At 42.2% G+C, this 21,255-nt stretch overlaps 2 protein-coding genes across 11 annotated transcripts in view; one reads left to right on the forward strand and one right to left on the reverse strand.

Annotated features, from left to right (window-relative positions):
* The window catches only part of LOC125380109 (phosphatidylserine decarboxylase proenzyme, mitochondrial-like), a 67,618-nt gene extending 59,422 nt beyond the window's left edge, over positions 1-8,196 (forward strand). For 6 of the 7 annotated variants that reach the window (XM_048396397.1, XM_048396399.1, XM_048396394.1 and 3 more), the window contains 2 exons: positions 3,572-3,732; positions 4,754-8,196. In XM_048396397.1, the coding sequence (XP_048252354.1) occupies positions 3,572-3,732; positions 4,754-4,999 (407 nt within the window). In that variant the 3' untranslated portion in view covers positions 5,000-8,196. Of the gene's footprint in view, positions 1-1,590; positions 1,969-3,571; positions 3,733-4,753 lie in introns of those variants that run through there. The other variant, XM_048396398.1, reaches the window with a different exon arrangement.
* An 8,640-nt stretch (positions 8,197-16,836) lies between these two features.
* Positions 16,837-21,255, reverse strand: part of LOC125380111 — a 55,877-nt gene continuing 51,458 nt past the window's right edge. For all 4 annotated transcript variants that reach the window (XM_048396403.1, XM_048396404.1, XM_048396402.1 and 1 more), the window contains exons 9-10: positions 19,471-19,587; positions 16,837-17,721 (exon numbers count right to left, since the gene is read on the reverse strand). In XM_048396403.1, coding sequence (XP_048252360.1) covers positions 17,272-17,721; positions 19,471-19,587 — 567 coding nt within the window. In that variant the 3' untranslated portion in view covers positions 16,837-17,271. The remainder of the gene's footprint in view (positions 17,722-19,470; positions 19,588-21,255) is intronic.

Here is a 21,255-nt window from a genome sequence, read left to right on the forward strand (position 1 = left end):
TCTCGGCCATCTGTTGGACATTCCAGAATGTTCTTTTGTTCAGTTTTAAAACTTTGAATTGATAAATTTGTCCAAATATTTTTCAAACCGTAGTCTGAAATGGAAGTTTGAAACTAGTGCCATAAAGCTCAAGAAAGCTGCTTTCTGCTTGACTGATAATCATATCATTGGTTGGTCAAAGTTTGTGAATGGTCGTACTGACGTGACCCGTAATGGGATGTCCTCCTGTAGCAGGAGCAAGAACTGATTTTAACGACATTGTCACGTAACATGCTTACCGTATTCAACGTAATAAGCGCCCCGCTCTAATAAGCCCCCACGGCGATAATTGCTAATATATTGGCTAGTGAACAATCCCCATTAGCACTCCTTTCGATTGATCAATGTACACAAGACTTATTTATTCGTGTATAATGCACACTCGTGTGTTATATGCAGCCTTAATTATGGGCAATTAAATTCTGGAAAAATATATCTGTCGTATATAAACAGTTCAGGCCGTCAGCATAAACCACGAAATGTATCTTTCAACTCTGGTTTTTTCCACCAAAATAATATTCCAATAAGAGCCCCGTATTAAGTTTGAGAGCGCCTGGGCGCTTATTACGTCGAATACGGTAACTGCTTGCCATCTTCATAGCCTAATGTATTTTCTTGCTTTAATCTTGATTCTTAGTTGCATGTTTTCACATTCTTCTCAAGCCATGAAAACATGAAGATGGGTATATGATAGCATTACCATCAGAGATGCCACCCTAATGGAAGCTTTGGAGTGATCAGTGAGCCATAACCACGTAATTTCATTTAAAAAGGAGTAATCTTAACAGTACCATGATATGGGTTTTCGCTTCGACATTTTCGTTAGGCCTGGACATGTGTGAAATGTGTCATTGCTCCACGTTTATAAAATTCATCATGTGACATTAATAACAGCCCTCTCAGTAGCACCCCTTGGTGGCCAAATGTGACTTAAGTCTATGATTGGTGGCCTAAAGTTTTGTACTGTTAGCCACTTGGCGACCTCAAAGTAAACATAACTACCGACAATTTTTTTGAAGATTTGGCTCCTAAAAACTTAGGTTTGGCTCCTAAGATATTCATGTTAGGAGCCGCTTGGCTCCCTCACACAAAAAACGAACTTAGAGGGCTGATTAGCTGTTTTTAGAAAGACAATGTGGTGTTTTGAGTTCTGAAGTCATATTGATGTACATGGAATCAGTTTCCTGTTTGCATCCATAAAGATCGATCGATGAAATGACTTGAGTGTGTTTTAACATAACAACCAATCAGAGACCTTGTTTCACTGAGTAATGGACATTTTAACACAATTGGCTCTCAATGGTCAGTTTGGTCGCCCTGTAGGATGTTCATGTAACCAATGCAATAACAATGTGCTCACTGTGATGTTTTATGAAACAATTTATGAAAAATATGACAAAAATCGTAATTTGGGGGAGGTCGACTGTAAACGTAATTATGGCTCAAAATTGTAACTATTACGCCCAAAATGGAATGGTTGGCATCTCTGATTACCGTATTGTTGGTATTTTCTGCCCACACCAACTGTAAATCCATGTTATATTGTAACAGACTTGGCTGACAGCGGTCGGGTCTCCCTCCACTCAGCGTTGTAACTGAGGTATCTGTATACAAGCACAACACACCCCACACCCTCCGCATGACATGCACCTGCAAACGCTAGACCCGAAAACTTTGGACAAATGCACAACCTCAAAAATATACAGCTACACAAGTAATAATCTAAAAAAAGAGAGAATGAAGTTGATTTAATCTTAATTTAAAAGGAAACAAATAAACAAAAAAAACAGAACAATTTGTTTGTTCGTTTTGCTATTTGCAAACATAGACTTAAAGCTGCTTAAGAATTAATTGCTAAAGGTCTTTTCCAGCTTTAATCTCTTATATAGATTTCTCATTTTGAAAGCATCAAAATATTTTGTTTGAAATTAGTTTTGAGTAAATTTTAAATTTAAAAAAAAATAGTTCACATTTTATTAATGCTTATTTCAATGCGATTGTTTTGAGTTCTTGAAGTATTTGATGCAGTAATAAGAGAAATCTATGTACTCTTTTCCAGAGAGGAACTTGTCTTAAAAAAAAAAATCACACGATTCTCAATTATTTTCTCACTTTAAATAATTGTAAAAGAACTTATGCACAATTCTTTATACATTTCCCCCAAAATGAGTTCTTGATTAGTTATTCTTCCCTATTTTATATGAAAGATGTCCCTAGCTTTAGGCAACGCGTGACAAGTTCCTTACAAAGCATGTCCCTTTCTGCATGATCAACTGCCACTATCACTGAGAGATTTCATTTTAATTTTGAGTTTTCTTGATAAATGGGCTTTGGTATTACCCATCTCAATAAAATTGTGTCTGCGAAGTTAATGCAACTAAATATTCATCAAATGTGATTTATTAAAAGTATTTGTTTCCAGAGGTAGGATCCATGTGATGTTGTGATATGTTTGAAGGGGAGATGTTTGAATATGTTAGCGCTGAAAGGCCATTTTAAATGTTCTTCAGATTTACAGGAACACATCACTTGGCTGATTTTTTCACAAAAACATCTCCCATCCAGATCTAAATTAACAGATTTCTTTGAAAACATGAAACTTTTTATGGATAACAACTTCTTTATTCTTTGTAATGAGGGGCGGTTGGGTAGCCTAGTGGTCTACGTATTCGCTAGTCATGCCGAAGAATTGGGTTCGATTCTCGACATGGGTACAATGTGTGAAGTCCTTTTATGGTGTCCCCCGCCATGATATTGCTGGAATATTGCTAAAAGCGGCGTAAAATTAAACTCACTCACTTCCTAACTTTGTAAAGACGTTTCAGGGCAACTTTGTGCCCTTTCATCAATTGAATACTGAATTAGCTTATTGAGATGATGTTTATTCATGCTGGTAAGTTTACACAAGATAGGTCTAAGGTCATGGGTTTGAATCCCAATTCGCTCCGATTATGTTTCTAGGTTTGTCAGCACCATACCCGTGCTCGTGGGTTTCACCGGAGTGGTAAACGTCTGAGACCTGTATCACTTCGGGCTTTCCTCCCACATTAAGCAGACACGCCGTGATATAATTGGAATATTGTTAAAAACGGCGTTAAACCCAACTCACCCACTCACTCCTCTTTTTATCCATTGATTCATGTTGGGATGGAGAGTCTTGGTTTGTTTGCAGGAAATACAGTGGTCAGTTGTTGATAGGGTGTTCTGAAAGGGGAGATCCTAGGTTAAGAATAAAGAAGTTGTTATCCATAACAAGTTTCATGTTCAACCAACTTCTAAAAGCCGATCAAAGACTTGAACAAACTTCTAATTTTTAAAACTTTGTTGTCTTGGTAAGGAAATATGTAAGAGATGTATTAAGACCTGTTCCAGCCAAGTGTTGTTATTAAATTGTTTCAATTATTAGAATAATCTTTAAAAGACATTCTGCATATCTGATTTCTGTAAAGTGCAGCGTAAATGATTGTGTGTCCTGCAGTACGAACGAGTACTGTGACCTGTGACAGGTGTACATGAAGACTTGTTTGTGCAGGTGAGTTGCTCAGTGTCAGCCCCGGGGTGGCGCGCTGGGTGCAGGGGCTCTTCAACTTCAACGAGCGAGTCGTTTACTCCGGCACCTGGGAGCATGGATTCTTCTCCATGACGGCCGTCGGCGCCACCAACGTTGGTTCCATCAAGATCTACTGTGACGAGGTAAGCATTGTTCTCGGGCCTTATTTTATGAGATCTATCGTGATGAGGTAAGTGTTGATCTGGGGATTTATTTGATGAGATCTGTGATGAGGTAAGCGTTGATATCAAGATTCGTTTGATGAGATCTGTGATGAGGTAAGTGTTGATCTCGGGATTCGTTTGATGAGATTTGTGATGAGGTAAGTGTTGATCTTGGGATTTGCTTGATGAGATCTGTGATGAGGTAAGCGTTGATATCAGGATTTGTTTGAGATCTGTGATGAGGTAAGCGTTAATCTCGGGATTCGTTTGAGATCTGTGATGAGGTAAGCGTTGATCTCAGGATTGCTTCTCAGGGTAGGATCCATCTAACAAGGGTAACTTTGGAACATTTTTCTGACAAGACATCCATTGCTGTTTTTGGTCTAGAATTGGAATGAACTCAGACAGGATATGGAATGGATCAGCTTTTCTGGCATCAGTTGTCATGAAATTGTAAGCGGAATGTGTTTTACTTTTTTGGCAAATTTGCAACCTAGTAAAATCGGTTCATTTGTGCAATCACCAGTGACAAGTCACCACTGTAGTAATATTTCTGTGGGCTGTTTGGTGATATTACAGGTACAACTAATTATTGTATAGTTGACAATGAAGAGGACTTCTGTTAAAAATACATTAATTTGGCAAAGATGTACCATATTCGACCTAATAAGCGCCCATGTCCCAATAAGCGCCCCCCCCCCCCCCCCTTTTTTTTTAAAATGAAAATCGTCCGGGAACCGAGGTTTCTGGATAGTTGAAGTCCGTATTAGCGGGGCATGACTGTATTCTGTTTATTTTAGATATTTGTGACTTACCGGTAAGGTTTACTGATGAATTTATGCCAATTTGACTCTGATTTGTACCCAATAAGCGCCCACTCCTTCGGTCTCCATTTTAAGCGCCCTGGGCGCTTATTGGGTCGAATACGGTAATAGAGGTAGTATTCTTATAATTATTAACAATGATAACTATTGTTTGACTTCTTTCATATTTTCTGCAGGAATTGACGACTAACAATTCACGGAAGCAGCCGCACGGTACCTACTTCGACAAATCGTTCTCCAATCCAATCTCTTTCAACAAGGGTGAGATGTTTGGGGAGTTCAACCTTGGCTCAACCATTGTGCTAATCTTCGAGGCACCGAACGACTTTGACTTTAAGATTGAAAACAGTAAAAAAATCAAGTTTGGTGAAGCCGTCGGGACGTGCAGTCCTGAAGAAGCTGATGCTGGGAAACAGACATAAGGAACACCTCTTGCTCAATATGCTGCAAATGTCGACATTAAATGAGTGTCTGTGGCCTTCCTGACATTGCCCCTGTTACAAGGCATGTGGTAAATAGCTATGATGTATGTCTCCTGCCAGGAAATAAGGAGTTATCTCCCTTCCAACAGTATTTCTTCAAGCTCCTTCCCAGCGTGTGATACCTTCGTTACCTTCTTGGTAACATCGCTACACGAGTGTGCAAGCGGCCGTTACAAGAGTCTTGAAAATGTTCCCCCTAATGTAGTGATATTTTTGTGTGTATGTCTTTGGGAATGCCATTATGGTGAATTGGAATAATTTACATCTTACTATTTCCCGGATGAATTTACATTTGTTTGTTTAATGGAATGGTTAGAAATTGCAGACAAACAGAAAACACCCTGTTTCACCTTACATTTTCACTGTACTAATTACATGTTAGTTGAAATGAAATTCCAAATTGACAAACAAATGAAGAGGTTTAGCTGAGGGAAGAGCATTCAGCGACAGTAAACACTAGTTTGTGAACATAACGATCAGTTAGATTGTTGCAAGTTCAACTCCATGCATGGTTGCCAAGTGCCTAGCACAGTTGGGAGCTGTGACTGCTGGCTGCGATAGTGTAGAGAGCTCCGCAACAGGGCTATCGCTGTGAGGAGTCTGGTGGCAGCAATGGTATAGAGAGCTCGGGTTCCGTCTTAGCGCAAACGGGTATACCTAAAACAATTGTCAACTTGTTGCGTAATGGTTCACATTCATCGATAGGGGGACGAGTCTTCTTGCAGGTTACGGAAAGGGGCGAGTGGTGACGAATGGGCAGCAATGGTATAGAGAGCTCCGTGACAGGGCTATTGCTGAGAGGAGCTTGAGTATTTCTTATGTCAAAATATGATGACCCATGTAGAATAGTTTCATACAGCTGACCTGAAGGTATCTTTACCACAAATGATCAATCAAAGATTAAGGGCTCTATATATTTCCCATAGTCAAATGACCAGGGCTTCTAAATAAGGATAATTAAGTGCTAGCTATAGGTGTTGTGTTTTGGAAGAGTGGCACTAGCGTAATCCTCAAAATACTTCGGGGCTGACTATTTCAGGCGGGGCCTGCAATTTATTTTAGAAAAAATAATTTGTTGGATAAAATAGTTTGTCCATAGGTTTTACCCCCAACTTGTAAATTGGTCACTGGACACTCAGGATGTGTAAACAATGTGTTCTGAAAAAAAGAAATGCAATTGTGTGTTTTGAAACAGTAACAGAACAAGTATCCTGCCTCTTACATAAAGGGTTAGCCCTCCCCCAGAATATAAAGTGGTGGTTCCAAAAGTGTCTACAGGTGGTTCAACATTGTCAGTACACAGTGATTTGTTCAAGGACGATAAATGTGAGGGCCATGGTAGCCTAGAGGTCTAACACCGGAATTTGGTGTTCAGAGTTGTCTCCCTTAGTCATTTGAGGATTCTCTGGTTGTGGGTTTGAATCCCTGATTCACCCTTAATATGTTGCTTGGTGCATCAGAATCCTACCCATGCTTCCAAGAGTCTCAATATTTGTGGACATGCACGACGTGCACTACTCCTTAGCCATTTCAGGATCTGCTAGACACTGGATTGAATCTGATTCACCCTCAATAAGATCCTAGGTGCGTCAGAATCCTACCCATGCTTCCGAGAGTCTCAATATTTGTAAACATGCACGACGTGCACTACTCCTTAGCCATTTCAGGATCTGCTGGACACTGGATTGAATCTGATTCACCCTCAATATGATCCTAGGTGCGTCAGAATCCTTCCCATGCTTCCGAGAGTCTCAATATTTGTGGACATGCACGACGTGCACTACTCCTTAGCCATTTCAGGATCTGCTGGACACGGGATTGAATCTGATTCACCCTCAATATGATCCTAGGTGCGTCAGAATCCTTCCCATGCTTCCGAGAGTCTCAATATTTGTAAACATGCATGACTTGCACTGCTCAGAGCTTTCACCCCCAGTTGCCGTGATATAACTGAAATACTGGAGTGAGACCACTCACTCGCTGCAGATTGAAATTGTGTTTCTTTCATTCTTCACCAGTATCTATGCTGCTAAATCACTATAGTTTCACATAGTTTCATTTCCGAAATATGTTTTGCTTGTTCAGGGGTACATTATTTTGTCCATATTAGTTAATATGTGAAGAATTACTTGTATTCAAGAGGTGTTAGATTGGTTAGATGCACAAACGCATCACATGTGACATCATAGATCCATGACTGGAGATGCACCATTTGTCTCGTGCAGGATTAGGTGTAAAGTTTGGAAGTCATGTTCAGTACTGATTATTAGTTTTGTCATTAAGTGGTACACACTGGAAACATCTCTCCCTTAACGTACAAATTTGTTCCTGGGTCGCGTCAAAATATTATGTCAGTTTAAACAATTGAGTGCCCAGTGGTCTATGCTGGACTTGGCTGTGCAGCGTTGCATCCCTTAGTCATGCAGGATCCACTGGTCATTGGTTTGAATCCAGAATTATATCCATACGGATTCATATCAGTGGTAAACTGTCATTTTCATCCATCCTCCAACGTCATGCTAACAGCGTGATGGAACTAAACGACTATTCCACGTGGCGTGAAACCCAAATCACTCAGGCATTGACTGTATGTGTGGTACCTCCATCACTGTTTTTTCAATGTGGGAAAAAAGTGTGTTATGATTTTCTGTTTTGTAAGCACTTTCTGTGGTTGACAGACATGATAAGGAACTTTTTTGCTTGTAGAAGGTATTTTTTACGATAATTGAAAGAGTTTTGGTGTTTTGTGTAGAGATTTTGGATGTACCGATATGATTTGATTTAGGGAATATGTTCTGTCAAGAAGTGTGCCAGTTGAACGAAGTATTTGTTACATCCTATTTGAATAGGTATCACCATGGTTACGTACAGTTAATTGTGAATAGATGTGTGTGTACTCGTGTGTGTCTACTAAAAGCTTGTATTGTGTCCTGAATGAATGATAGTCGTTTGTGTAATGGTGGTTTTATTATTGATGTATTTCCATGGAAACGTGTAATGTATGTTTCTGTTCATGGTGTAGCTTCCTGATATATATTTTGTGATATGTACATAGATATTTACTATATTTCATAAATGTATAAATGTTTTCTTTTGTAAAAAGGATGAGACTGTTGATTTGAAAATAAATAATGAAAGAAGAATTTCATGTTTTTGTGTTTCGTTGGAGATGGATCATATCTGTATGTTGGAAGATTTTGTTTATTTGTTTGTTTGTTTGTTTTGTTTGTTTGTTTGTTTATCGCTGCACTCAGCAATGTTCCAGCTATATGATGGCAGTCTTTAAATAATAAAATCTGGATAAGACAGTCCAGTGATTGACATCATGAGCATCATCTACGCAATTGGGATACGATGACATGCATAAACGAAGTCAGCGAGTCTGACAACCCGATCCCATTAGTCGCCTCTTACGATGAGCATGGGTTCTTGAAGACCAGTTCTAACCCAGATCTTTATGGGTTATAAATTACATAGTGATCCTATGTTGGAAGGTCATTAATTGATCATGGCATTGATGTGGTTGGAATGAATTAATAACAGTCAAAGACCACATGTGGAATCAAGACATATTCCAAACAGTACCCTAGATTCTCATAGTATAGCAGTCAATCAGCCTTTTCACTCTGTGCTCAGACATTAATCTGACTTGACAATCCAGCAACTAGTGGTCATCATCATTGACCTCGCCATGGGTGGACTTGTGTCATCTGACTTCACAACACAGCAGCAAGTGGTTGTCTGTACTGGGGCATGGTCTGTGACATAGGTGGACTTGTGTCATCTGACTTCACAAAATGGCTGCAAGTGGTCATCTGTACTGGAGCATTGACCTTGCCATGGGCGGACTTGTGTCATCTGACTTCACAACACAGCAGCAAGTGGTTGTCTGTACTGGGGCATGGTCTGTGACATAGGTGGACTTGTGTCATCTGACTTCACAAAATGGCTGCAAGTGGTCATCTGTACTGGAGCATTGACCTTGCCATGGGCGGACTTGTGTCATATGACTTCACAACACGGCAGCAAGTGGTCGTCTGTACTGGAGCATGGTCTGTGACATAGGTGGACTTGTGTCATATGACTTCACAACACGGCAGAAAGTGGTCGTCTGTACTGGAGCATTGACCTCATATCCTGGATCCATCCCTGTGGTTCTCGCGATGTTAACATAAACCTTCGAGTCAAGAGTGAATGAGTTCGGTTTAAGGTCGCTTTGAACAAACAGTATTCCAGTTATGGTATTTTCTTGAGTATAGTGCGCACCCAAGTATAATGCATAGGCATGTCAGCTAGGGGGGGGGGGGGGGGGATGATTTAGGCCTTAGATGTTTACAATTTTGTTGAAACCCGTTGACAAACCTAGACACAACCTGGGCAAACCGGGATTCGAACCCTCGATCTAAGGTTCGGGCTGCAAAGCGAATTCCGTCTCCTTAGACCACTGGGCCACCCGTATCCCTTAGAGTCGAGAGAACTACTATCTTTGGCAGATGACACGAAAGGCTAGGAAGGAATCGTGGGAAATACCCTTATTGCACGTTTAAGGAAACATCACACTTATGATATTCTATTATGTTAGTTGAATAGCAGCTTTTTACAAGCCTTGTACATGCCGCCATTAACTAATTAAACATTAATAATTTAATTAACCATCAGGGTTTAATGAACCATTAAGTTTGATACAAGCGGGTCGAACGTGTACAATGTGCGAAATAAGCGCTTGCCCGCTACTTAATTTTCTTCAGGCTAGTGAAAATCAAATCAAGGTAGCCCGACTGACATCTATATACATTGTTATTCAGATGTCAAATATGAACCTTCGAAAAGGGAACTTCCTGCCAAAAAATGCCTGTAGTTAGATTTGTGTCGTGCTGGTCGCATGTCACTGGTTAGGCAAGTGTCAGAAATCTGTTTGATATTGATTCAGATTGACCTAACCTTGTTGAAATATATGTTCTATTTCTCCAACCCGATTTCCCCTTGTATTTGCTAGTTTAAAAAGCAACCATTGGCTTGTAAATATAAAAGGCGCTTGTAAAACGTGTATCTAGCTAGCGTGGCTGACCAGGTTTATCGGCACCTTACCCGTTTCACCAAAGTGGTAAACGTCTGTGACCTGCATCACTTCAGGCTCTCCTCCCACAGTAAGCTGACACATCGTGACATAGCTGAAATACTGTTACAAGTAAAGTTCACTCACTCACTCACTCACTCACTCACTCACTCACTCACTCGCTCGCCCATCCACTCACTCACTCACTCACTTACTCGCTCGCTCGCCCACCCACCCACTCATTCACTCACTCGCTCGCTCGCCCACCCACCCACTCATTCACTCACTCACTCACTCACTCACTCACTCACTCACTCACTCCAAAAAAGTTATAAAACACCCGATCTTTTCATATGACCATTTGCCATGTCTCAACGGGGTCAGATTGACCCAGTCAAGTGGATATTTACTTCAACCCAGTAACCTCTGTGTCAGTGCATGTCGGTCTTGATGATCACCAGAGGGTACAAGTGGTCCATCAATCGACCTTTGACTGTCATCAAATTGTACGATATATTTGAACAGAAAAAAACAGCATGGCTGTTGTAATTATTATCTCTATACTGGAATGTGTTTTAAAAATATCACCCGCCCTGAAAGATGGAATGAGTTTAAGCTGCCAGGTAATGGGGTTGGGGTGAGTGGTTTAAAAAAACTTGACCACTTTAGAGTGAGTGAGTGAGTTGGGTTTAACACCGCTTTTAACAGTATTCCAGTTATATCACGGCATGTCAGCTTAATGATGGAGGAAAGCCCGAAGTGATGCAGGTCTCAGACGTTTAACACTTCGGTGAAACCCACGAGCACGGGTATGGTGTTGACAAACCTAGAAACATAATTGGGGCGAACCGGGATTCGAACCCACAATCATAGGTTTCTGACGTGCCCAAGGGACGCAACTCTGCACAGCGAATCGCGGCGCCTTACACGACTGTGCCACCTGTGCCCCCTTACCACTTTAGAAATGAAATTGCAAAAAAAACCCAAAAATCTAACTAAATCAATGCAAAAATTCTAACTAAATCAATGCAAAACACATCTTCCAAACACAACAGTGCTCTATGCAGAAAGTGCCACACGTCCATGGCAGGTTATTTTTTTGTAGAAAAGTCGAAAAAGTGAAAAACACGTGCCGCTTGGACAGCCAAAACAACAGGTTCAATGAGTGTATATTAATGATACGGACGGCATGTAAGACACTCACACCGATACAAAACACACACCACAGACATGCCACGACTGACACCCGAACAGTGGAGCTGGCCCTGGTTATGACACAGATGGGAGCCACCCATGCCCACATTGCTAGAAGGTTTGGTTGCTCCAGTATTGCTGTAACTAAATTGATGCAACGTTACACACAAGACCAGGCAGACATCAGACAGACCAAGAACGGGCAGACCCACATCTTCCCGAGGCAAGGGAGTTAACTGACTTTAAAAATCCAGTTACACCGCTTTTAGCAACATTCCAGCAATATCACGGCGGGGGAAACAAGAAATGGGCTTCACACATTGTACCCATGTCGGGAATCAAACCCGGGTCTACGGCGTGACGAGCGAACGTTTTAACCACTAGGCTACCCGACCGCCCCTTCTAAAAGGCATTGTGTGTTCACTTGCAGCAATGTTTGTGTGAAACTACTGCAATCTCACTAAAATCAGATCTTCGTTCTCTCTATCTGGGGGCACAGGTCGCCCAGTCATCTAAGGCGCCGCGAGTCGCTTTGCAGAGTTACGTCCCTTGGGCACACCAGAAACCTATGATCGTGGGTTCGCCCCGATTATGTTACTAGGTTTGTCAGCACCATACCCGTGCTCGTGGGTTTCGCCAAAGTGGTAAACGTCTGAGGCCTGCATCACTTCGGGCTTTCCCCCCACATTAAGCTGACACCCCGTAATATAACTGGAATACTGTTAAAAGCGGCGTTAAACCCAACTCGCTTACTCACTCTATCTGATTTTAAAGAGATTGAACATATTGTGAAGGTCAGTCTATGGTGTATCGAGAAAGAAAACATTGCATCGCATGTATCAAGCTTGTTTATCGTATCCCTAACACAAGCCTTTACATGATAATGTATATGTTGAAATGTATCATCTCAAACAGACAAATCCGAAATGATGTTGGAATTATATGGAATCCTCCAATGGACATTGTTGCGTTGTCGAAAAGTGCCAAAATTAACCAACGCGACAATGTCCATTCTAGAATCCACAGAACATTATAGATAATATTTTCTTTTTTCAGAGCCTCTCCGAACATCACGATATCGGGTCATGTCTTGACTGTAGGACCCTGGCGCGGCTCTCGGCTACTCCGAACAAGGATTGATCATATATGGAATGATTTAAGGGACACATTCATCTTTAGGGACAACAATGTATCTACCGCTATAATTGAAATAACTTTAACTTTCGACTTATAGGAGGGTGTGTTTGAAGCCATCCTATAATTTCAGGAATGCCTCCGTGGTCTAGTGGTAGGGCGTCCGCCCGGAGAGCGGAAGGTCCGAGGTTCGATCTCCGGCCGCGTCATACCAAAAGACGTTAAAAGATGGTACTTGTTGTAACCCTGTCTGGCGTTCGGCATTAAGGGGCTAAAACAACGACTGGTCCGCTCGGAGTCAGTATACTGTAAAACTGCGGCATGGTATCTCAGTGTGCGAGCACTATAAATCGGCATCAGTCCGGCCTGGTACAAGCCACCAAACACACAAACACACGTGCATGCACGTCGCTATATAAGTGCAATAATCTTGGACGCGACGTTAAACCCCATTTCACCTCACCTATAATTTCAGTCACAACGGTTGTGTGTGAAACACTCATACAATCTCACTCAACCCGCGAACAGCCTAAACACTGTTCAGTTGCCATGGCCCGGATGTCCATGTGTAACGTCACGTCAACAAGACAGCAATATTCGGTTGGTGCATCTACGGAATTGATACGAAACTGCCACAATAACATCTCGGACACTACCTGGGTTGAGACCACTTAGTGGCAGAACCAGTTCAGGGAACTCAAAGCCTAATTTTGCTTCCACTTCACCGCCAGGTACGCCCAGCTTTACGACAGCATCGACAAGACTGGGACAGTTTACTGTTCACAAATGAATCCATGTTTCAACAGCATGGGTCTACATGCGTCCAGGAAGACGTTTTAGCGACGCTTGCGTTGCCTAACGTCGTCAGTTCAGGGGTGGAAGTGTTTTGTTGTTTGTTTGGTGTTTAACGCCGAACTCAGCAAACTTTCTTGTATGGGAAGCATGTCATCGATTCCAATTGCGTGGATCGATGCTCATGATATTAATCACTGGAATTTTTCGATTATTTACAGACCGCCGTCATATAGCTGGAATATTGCTGGACTGTGGCGTAAAACAACACCCAACCAACCAACATCATTCGAAATCATGTTACCAGCACCCTGTGCAAATGCAGGGACGTAGCTTCACGTTGCAGCAGGATAACGTCTGTCTGACATGTTGCACGTGTTGTAACAGACTAGGGCGGTCGGGTAGACTAGTGGTTAAAGCGTTCGCTCGTCACGCCAAAGACCCGGGTTCGATTCCCGACATGGGTACAATATGTGTAGCTCATTTCTTGTTTCCCCCGCCGTGATATTGCTGGAATATTGCTAAAAGCGGCGTAAAACCATACTCATTCACTCACTGTAACAGACTGTTTGAGGCAGCATAACATTTCTGTACTGCCATGGACGGCTGTTTCTCCAGACCTCTCCCCCATTAAACAAGTCTGGAATGAGATGGAGTGACGTCTACGACAGGACCAGAACTAGTTAGCTCGGTTGGGCAATCTTTGGTTGACATCAGGAACAACATACTCCAGCCTGTTGTCTTCAATACGCTGTCTAGCCTTTATCAGCGAAAACGGTGGTCACCCCCGACACTTGTTAACCACCCCTCTTTTAGGGTGTCGCTCTGTCTCCTGTTATCATGTATGTGTCTTGTCGATGAATTTGTTATGATAAAACACCGATCATACGAATGACCAAATATTACGTTATTTTTAATAACAGAACATTGACATCACTTTATATGGTAACCACAGTTACTTTGTTTATGAAGTATAGTTAGGTGTATTAAGTTATGAAATTGTCTGACTGATGGGACATCAGACTAATGGTAAGACACAAGCGGCTACATGAAAAGAAATTGCCTGTTCCTTAACCAGTCAGAGGGGGCACGGGTGGCCCAGTCGTCTAAGGCGCCGCGATTCGCTGTGCAGAGTTGCGTCCCTTGGGCACGCCAGAAACCTATGATTGTGGGTTCGAATCCCGGTTCGCCCCGATTATGTTTCTAGGTTTGTCAGCACCATACCCGTGCTCATGGGTTGAACAATATGCAACAATCAGTATTGAATAAACACTGCATGACATCCTTATGGTACAAACACTATACCGAAGTGGTAAACGTCTGAGACCTGCATCACTTCGGGCTTTCCTCCCACATTAAGCTGACACGCTGCGATAGAACAGGAATACTGTTAAAAGGGGCGTTAAACCAAACTCACTCACTCACTTAACCAGTCAGAAGCTGGTATTTTAATGTAAGGTAAGATAAGGAGTTGGAAACAACCGGAGATAATGGGGTTCGAATTATTACCCACCCCGCAGTGCAATATTGTATTTTAACTCACTGTCTTGTCCCTAAATGGTTAAAGCAATGTTGTATTTAAATCACTCACTCAGTCTGTGTTTTGTTGCGATATGGCTGAAACAATGCTGTATTTTATATCACCCACTTTAACAGATACAGACAGACACACTGTTTATTGTTTACATATATATTTCTACCACTGACCATATATGACTGTACCACTGGGGGACCGCCTCCGTTGTCTAGTGGTAGAGCGTCCACAAGGAGAGCGGAAGGTCTGGGGTTCGATCCCCAGCTGCGTCATACCAAAAGATGGTACTTGTTGTTACCCTGTCTTGTGCTCGGCATTAAGGAGCTAAAACAAGGACTGGTCAGCTCGGAGTCAGTATACTGTAACACTGCGGGATGGTATCTCAGTGTGCTAGCACTATAAATCGGCATCAGTCCGGACAAGTACAAGCAACCACACACTCACACGTGCATGCACGTTGCTATATAAGTGCAATAATCTTGAACGCGACGTTAAACCCCATTTCACCTCACCTCGCCTCACCTCACGTCACCTCACCTACCACTGGGGTGTGAAATCCATACCCCTGCTAGGCTGTTACGGCTTGTCAGTGCACTTTGAATGAGTGAGTTGTAAGAGATTGGAGTTACATCCCTTTGAGTGGCTTCCAAAACAAGGTGAAAATGTATAATTGCACCCACTTGCAAATATACACATTTTACATGTTGATGTTATTATATATGATAAAAAGGTTATTGTAGGACAGTTTCAAATCAACCCTTGACTCCCATATCAACCTTGATAGCTTCAGCCCCTGTTGTTTCATGAAGATCCGGATTAGAATGGGTCTTCACCAACCCATGCTTGGTGTAAGAGGCTACTAACAGGATCGGGTGGTCAGACTTGCTGACTTGGTTGATGCATGTCATCGTGTCCCAATTGTGTAGATCGATGCTCATGATGTCAATCACTGGATGTGGGGATTGGGTCAGGGATTGATACGGGGGTCTCAGGTTGATATGGGGGTCTCAGGTTGATATGGGGGTCTCAGGTTGATATGGGGGTGTCAGGCTGATATAAGGGTCAGGGATTGATATGGGGGTTGGGCTGATATGAGGGTCTCAGGTTCATATGGGGGTCTCAGGTTCATATGGGGGTCTCAGGATTATATGGGGATCTCAGGTTGATATGGGGGTGTCAGGCTGATATAAGGGTATCAGGTTCATTTGGGGGTCTCAGGCTGATATGGGGGTCTCAGGTTGATATGGGGGTGTCAGGATGATATCAGGGTCTCAGGTTCATTTGGGGGTCTCAGGTTGATATGGGGGTCGCAGGCTGATATGGGGGTGTCAGGATGTTATGAGGGTCTCAGGTTGATATGGGGGTCTCAGGTTGATATGGGGGTCTCAGGATGATATGAGGGTCTCAGGTTCATTTGAGGGTGTCAGGCTGGTATTGGGGTGTCAGGATGATATGGGGGTCTCAGGTTGATATGGGGGTCTCAGGATGATATGAGGGTCTCAGGTTCATTTGAGGGTGTCAGGCTGGTATTGGGGTGTCAGGATGATATGGGGTGTCAGGCTGACATGGGGCTCTCAGGTTGATTATGGGGGTCTCGGGCTTTTATGGGGGTCTCAGGCTGATATGGGGGTCTCAGGTTGATATGGGGGTCTCAGGCTAATATGGGGGTCTCAGGATGATATGAGGGTCGCAGGTTCATATGGGGGTGTCAGGGATTGATATGGGGGTGTCAGGCTGATATGGGGGTCTCAGGTTGATATGGGGGTGTCAGGCTGATATGGGGGTCTCAGGTTGATATGGGGGTGTCAGGCTGATATGGGGGTCTCGGGTTGATATGGGGGTGTCAGGCTGATATGGGGCTTTCAGGTTGATATGAGGGTCAAGGATTGATAGGGGGGTCAAGGATTGATAGGGGGTCAAGGATTGATATGAGGGTCAAGGATTGATAGGGGGATCAAGGATTGATATTTGGCTTGATATGAAAACTGCCATATAATAACCTCTAAGTATTGACATCATAAAAAGTCAATATTTGTAAATTTTAAAACATACAATGAGCTAATAAAATAATTCAGGAAAGCTTTATTCCATTGTTAAGTATTATGATAATTTCATTTGTAACAATTCAATAGTATCTACCCAGCAAGCAGTGCAGTTAAGTTATCATGTACACTGTTGCAATGATGTTTACCAGTATCATGTGAAGGAAACAATTTTGTACAAACTGAATAAAGTGCAAGTGTGACTTTTCCATCATCATTGTAATTCGATCCCTACTTTGCAACACCTTAAATTCCTACTTTGTGACAACTTAGATCCCTACTTTGCGACACCTTAGATCCCTACTTTGTGACACCTTAGATCCCTACTTTGTTCTCCCTGTAAGATGTTAAACCACCACCTAACCATAATAATAATAATAATAATTTATGCATTTGTATAGCGCAGCATTCACTGCGCATAAAATACTTTTTTTCCCACACATGTATGTTTGGGCTAGTTTCAGTTATTTAAGAATGGCTTTACATTTGAACGGAACAGTCTCTTGACTTTATCAAGGCCTCTTTCCAGACGTGCCACTTCAGCCTCTCTTTCATCTCCTTCCAACAACCGAGCCTCGTTTTCAACCTGACTTGGCTCTTCTCTCAGCCAACCAGCTTCTCGCTTTTCCATCATTCTCTTGTTGTTTGAAGAGTCACCTTCTGCCAATTTCTGCTCCGATGCGACAAAGTCTGTAGATCGTTTCGCTTTCCTCTTCGCTTCTGTGCTCAGCATTGATGCCTTTTTGTGTCGTTGTGACTTGTGGGCGTTCTCTGCCAAGCTGGCATTTCTGTGACGTTGGATCCTCCTCTGCTTCGCTGACAACGGCAGTTTTGTTTCCCTGAGACCAAGCATCTGTTTCTTCGTGGCATGCCCCACTGCAGCGACATAACGCAGCTCCGGAAAGTTGGACTGAAATATAATATAACATAAAATGTCCATGCCAAAAATAACCAGTCTTGACTATTTGCCAAAAACGATTCCATAGCGGTGAAAACTATATGAATGGACCACTGAAAATCAGTTATGACACCAGGTGTTCACAAACAAAGTAACTTGTCCTGCCCTACTGGCAGCACCCGCCATTCACACAATTTGCATAAAAAATGAAGTGTTTGTTGCTTGATACTGCACAGCACAGCGACACAGCCTGTAAACAAACCAGACAAGCAGGTGATGGATCACAAATCCAGTCAATCCAATTTTGTTGAAACTAAAAACGATATGTTCATTTTGAATTATATCTGCTGGGTGCAAGTGCAGAGATTCTGTTGAAAGAAAAAAGTTGAGAAATATGTTTGATTTGCAAAGTTTTATAGATTATTATTACCATATAAACCGTATTGCAATTTATAGGAATACACACTGGCTGTGATACATATCATTAGATATTGCAAATGTGATTGTGCTTTGTCAGGTAAACAATTGACTTGCCTTTGCATGTGTTTTTGACAAAACACCAGTGAGGCAGGTTACGCTCACCTGTTATCATCTCTAATTGGTAGTGATTCATAAAGACATAACTATGAAGTTGTTGGAATTGGACAACAGGTTTTGAACTTGGCAGAGTTTCCTTATGACTATGGAAATGGTTTTGTCGCATTTATTTCACATTCAAACAAGCAAATAAAGGGGAAAACAGAATCCGAACCAAACAACAAGTTGATACAAACAAGACTGAGTGAGTGAGTATGGTTTTACGCCGCTTTTAGCAATATTCCAGCAATATCACGGCAGGGGACACCAGAAATGGGCTTCACACATTGTACCTATGTGGGGAATCAAAACCGTGCCTTCGGCGTTACGAGCAAACGCTTTAACCACTAGACTACCCCACCACCCCTACAAAACAAGAAACTTAAGGACGAAAAGCAAGCCATGATTAAAAAATTAAATTTTGTTTTGTTTTGTTTGTTTGTTGTTTAATGCCGCACACAGCAATATTCCAGCTATATGATGGCGGTTTGTAAATAATCGAGTCTGGACCAGACAATCCAGTGATTGACATCATGAGCATCGATCCATGCAATTCGGATACGATGACATGCATCAACCAAGTCAGGGAGGCTGACAACCCGATCCCGTTGGTCGCCTCTTACGACAAGCATAGTCGCCTTTAACCAGAAGCATTGCTGAAGACCTATTCTACCCCGGATCTTCACGGGTGTAGGGTAGTGAAGAGTGATCAGAATGAATACATACAACATGTTTGTTAATTACAACTTGTCTGTCAGGAGGTTTAAGTTTTCTTTGCCTGCAGCAAGTTTCCTGTTCATACTGGTTGAAGGCATTGCTGTGTTCTCATTAGTAGTGAGTGAGTGAGTGGGTTGGGTTTAATGCCGCTTTTAACAATATTCCAGTTATATCACGGCGTGTCAGCTTAATGTGGGAGGAAAGCCCGAAGCGATGCAGGTCTCAGACCTTTACCACTTCGGTGAAATCCACGAGCACGGGTAGCGTGCTGACAAACCTAGAAACATAATCGGGGCGAACCGGAATTCGAACCCACAATCATAGGTTTCTGGCGTGCCCAAGGGACCCAACTCTGCACAGCGAATCGCGGCGCCTTAGACGACTGGGCCACCCGTGCCCCCATTCTCATTAGTAAAGCTTAGATTTTCCATACAGACACTATAAACTAATGACATGTGTTGAACTCACAGATGGACATATATCCACATCCTCATAGGTAGAGACCACTTTGGCTGGCACAGTCAGCAGCTTCGAGTACTGGCCATCCAGCGTGACACTGTTCTCTCTACCATGCATTCCATGTTGCTGTAAATAATAATAAAGAGGGTGCTGACTAGGGCTGGGACGCGTAACTCAGGTTCTTGGGTCGGGTGGGTATTGAGTAGGACCGGGTACCCACAGGACTACCTGGACCAATGGTTACTCAATCTGAAATGTACTGAATGCAGTCAAGCGGGTGCATAAGTATCTGGCCATTGATGATACAACCAGTTTTCCCAATAACCTTGATAATGACCTTGACCTTTGTCAAATGTCAAAGAAATTTTAAAGGATGAATCTTAGGGTCATGATCATGAACACTACTGGCATTATGCAGTCATTGATAGACATTTAAAAGTTAAATTCATCAGGGAAATCTGGTCAGTCGTAAACCTTTTCAAAATTCACTATGATGGCAGAAACAAAAGTATAAACTTGCTTCCCGGGGGAAGAATTTACTCGAGAGTATAGTATCCTACCTTAGTGCCACACTGGTATGGGTTCAAACTAGGCAGAATCATCCTGACACTAGAGAATTCAATCCCCGGGATAAAAAATAGGGTAGGATAATATTCACTCTTACATCTGTTCCTGTAGTAAATATATTCCTTATTACCATTTTCTCTAGGGGAATTATTCCTATGGAACAGTGTTTATAATACCGTATTCGACGTAATAAGCGCCCCGCTCTAATAAGCGCCCACGGCGATATTTGCTCATATATTGGCTCGTGAACAATCCCAATTAGCACCCTTTCCGATTGATCAATGTACACCATACTTATTTATTCGCTGATAATATGCACTCGTGTGTTATATGCACCCTTAAGTATGGGCAATTAAATTCTGGAATAATATATCTCTCCTATATAAACATGTCAGGCTGTCAGCAAAAATCACGACATTTATCTTTCAACTCTGTTTTTTCGACAAAATAATATTCTAATAAGAGCCCCCTATTACTAATTTTGAGAGCGCCCTGGGCGCTTATTACGTCGAATACGGTATCAGGAAATGTTTTTCCCCCAACATATCTCTACGTGTTTTAGATCAAGTATAAATTTCCTCGCGAAAAACGTTCCCTAACCTGAACCCTGTTATAAATGAAACTGTCTGGACCTTAAATCTGTAAGTTGATTTCTTCAAATCATGGAAAATGTGTTCCACATGCATGTGCTTAATTTCATTGGCCAAGATACATTTACACTGTGTTTGTCCTGGATGGAACTAATAGCATGTGGAACTGATCATTGACACATACATGCTATATGTCACCTTGATTGAACCAGCGGTTTCTGAGGAGAACATAACCTATAAATCTTACCCTGATGAATCTGAAGACCGTGGTTTCATCAAAGTGAGTCATTGGGAGAATACAGCCCCAGGATAGGAGAACATATCCTATAAATCTTACCCTGATGAATCTGAAGACCGTGGTTTCATCAAAGTGAGTCATTGGGAGAATACAGCCCCAGGATAGAACATATCCTATAAATCTTACCCTGATGAATCTGAAGACCATGGTTTCATCAAAGTGAGTCATTGGGAGAATACAGCCCCAGGATAGGAGAACATAACCTATAAATCTTACCCTGATGAATCCGAAGACCGTGGTTTCATCAAAGTGAGTCATTGGGAGAATACAGCCCCAGGATAGGAGAACATATCCTACAAATCTTACCCTGATGAATCTGAAGACCGTGGTTTCATCAAA

Source organism: Haliotis rufescens, unplaced genomic scaffold, assembly GCF_023055435.1.
Source record: "Haliotis rufescens isolate VD_foot unplaced genomic scaffold, xgHalRufe1.0.p SCAF_15, whole genome shotgun sequence".
In the NCBI taxonomy this organism is placed as follows: Eukaryota; Metazoa; Mollusca; class Gastropoda; order Lepetellida; family Haliotidae; genus Haliotis; species Haliotis rufescens.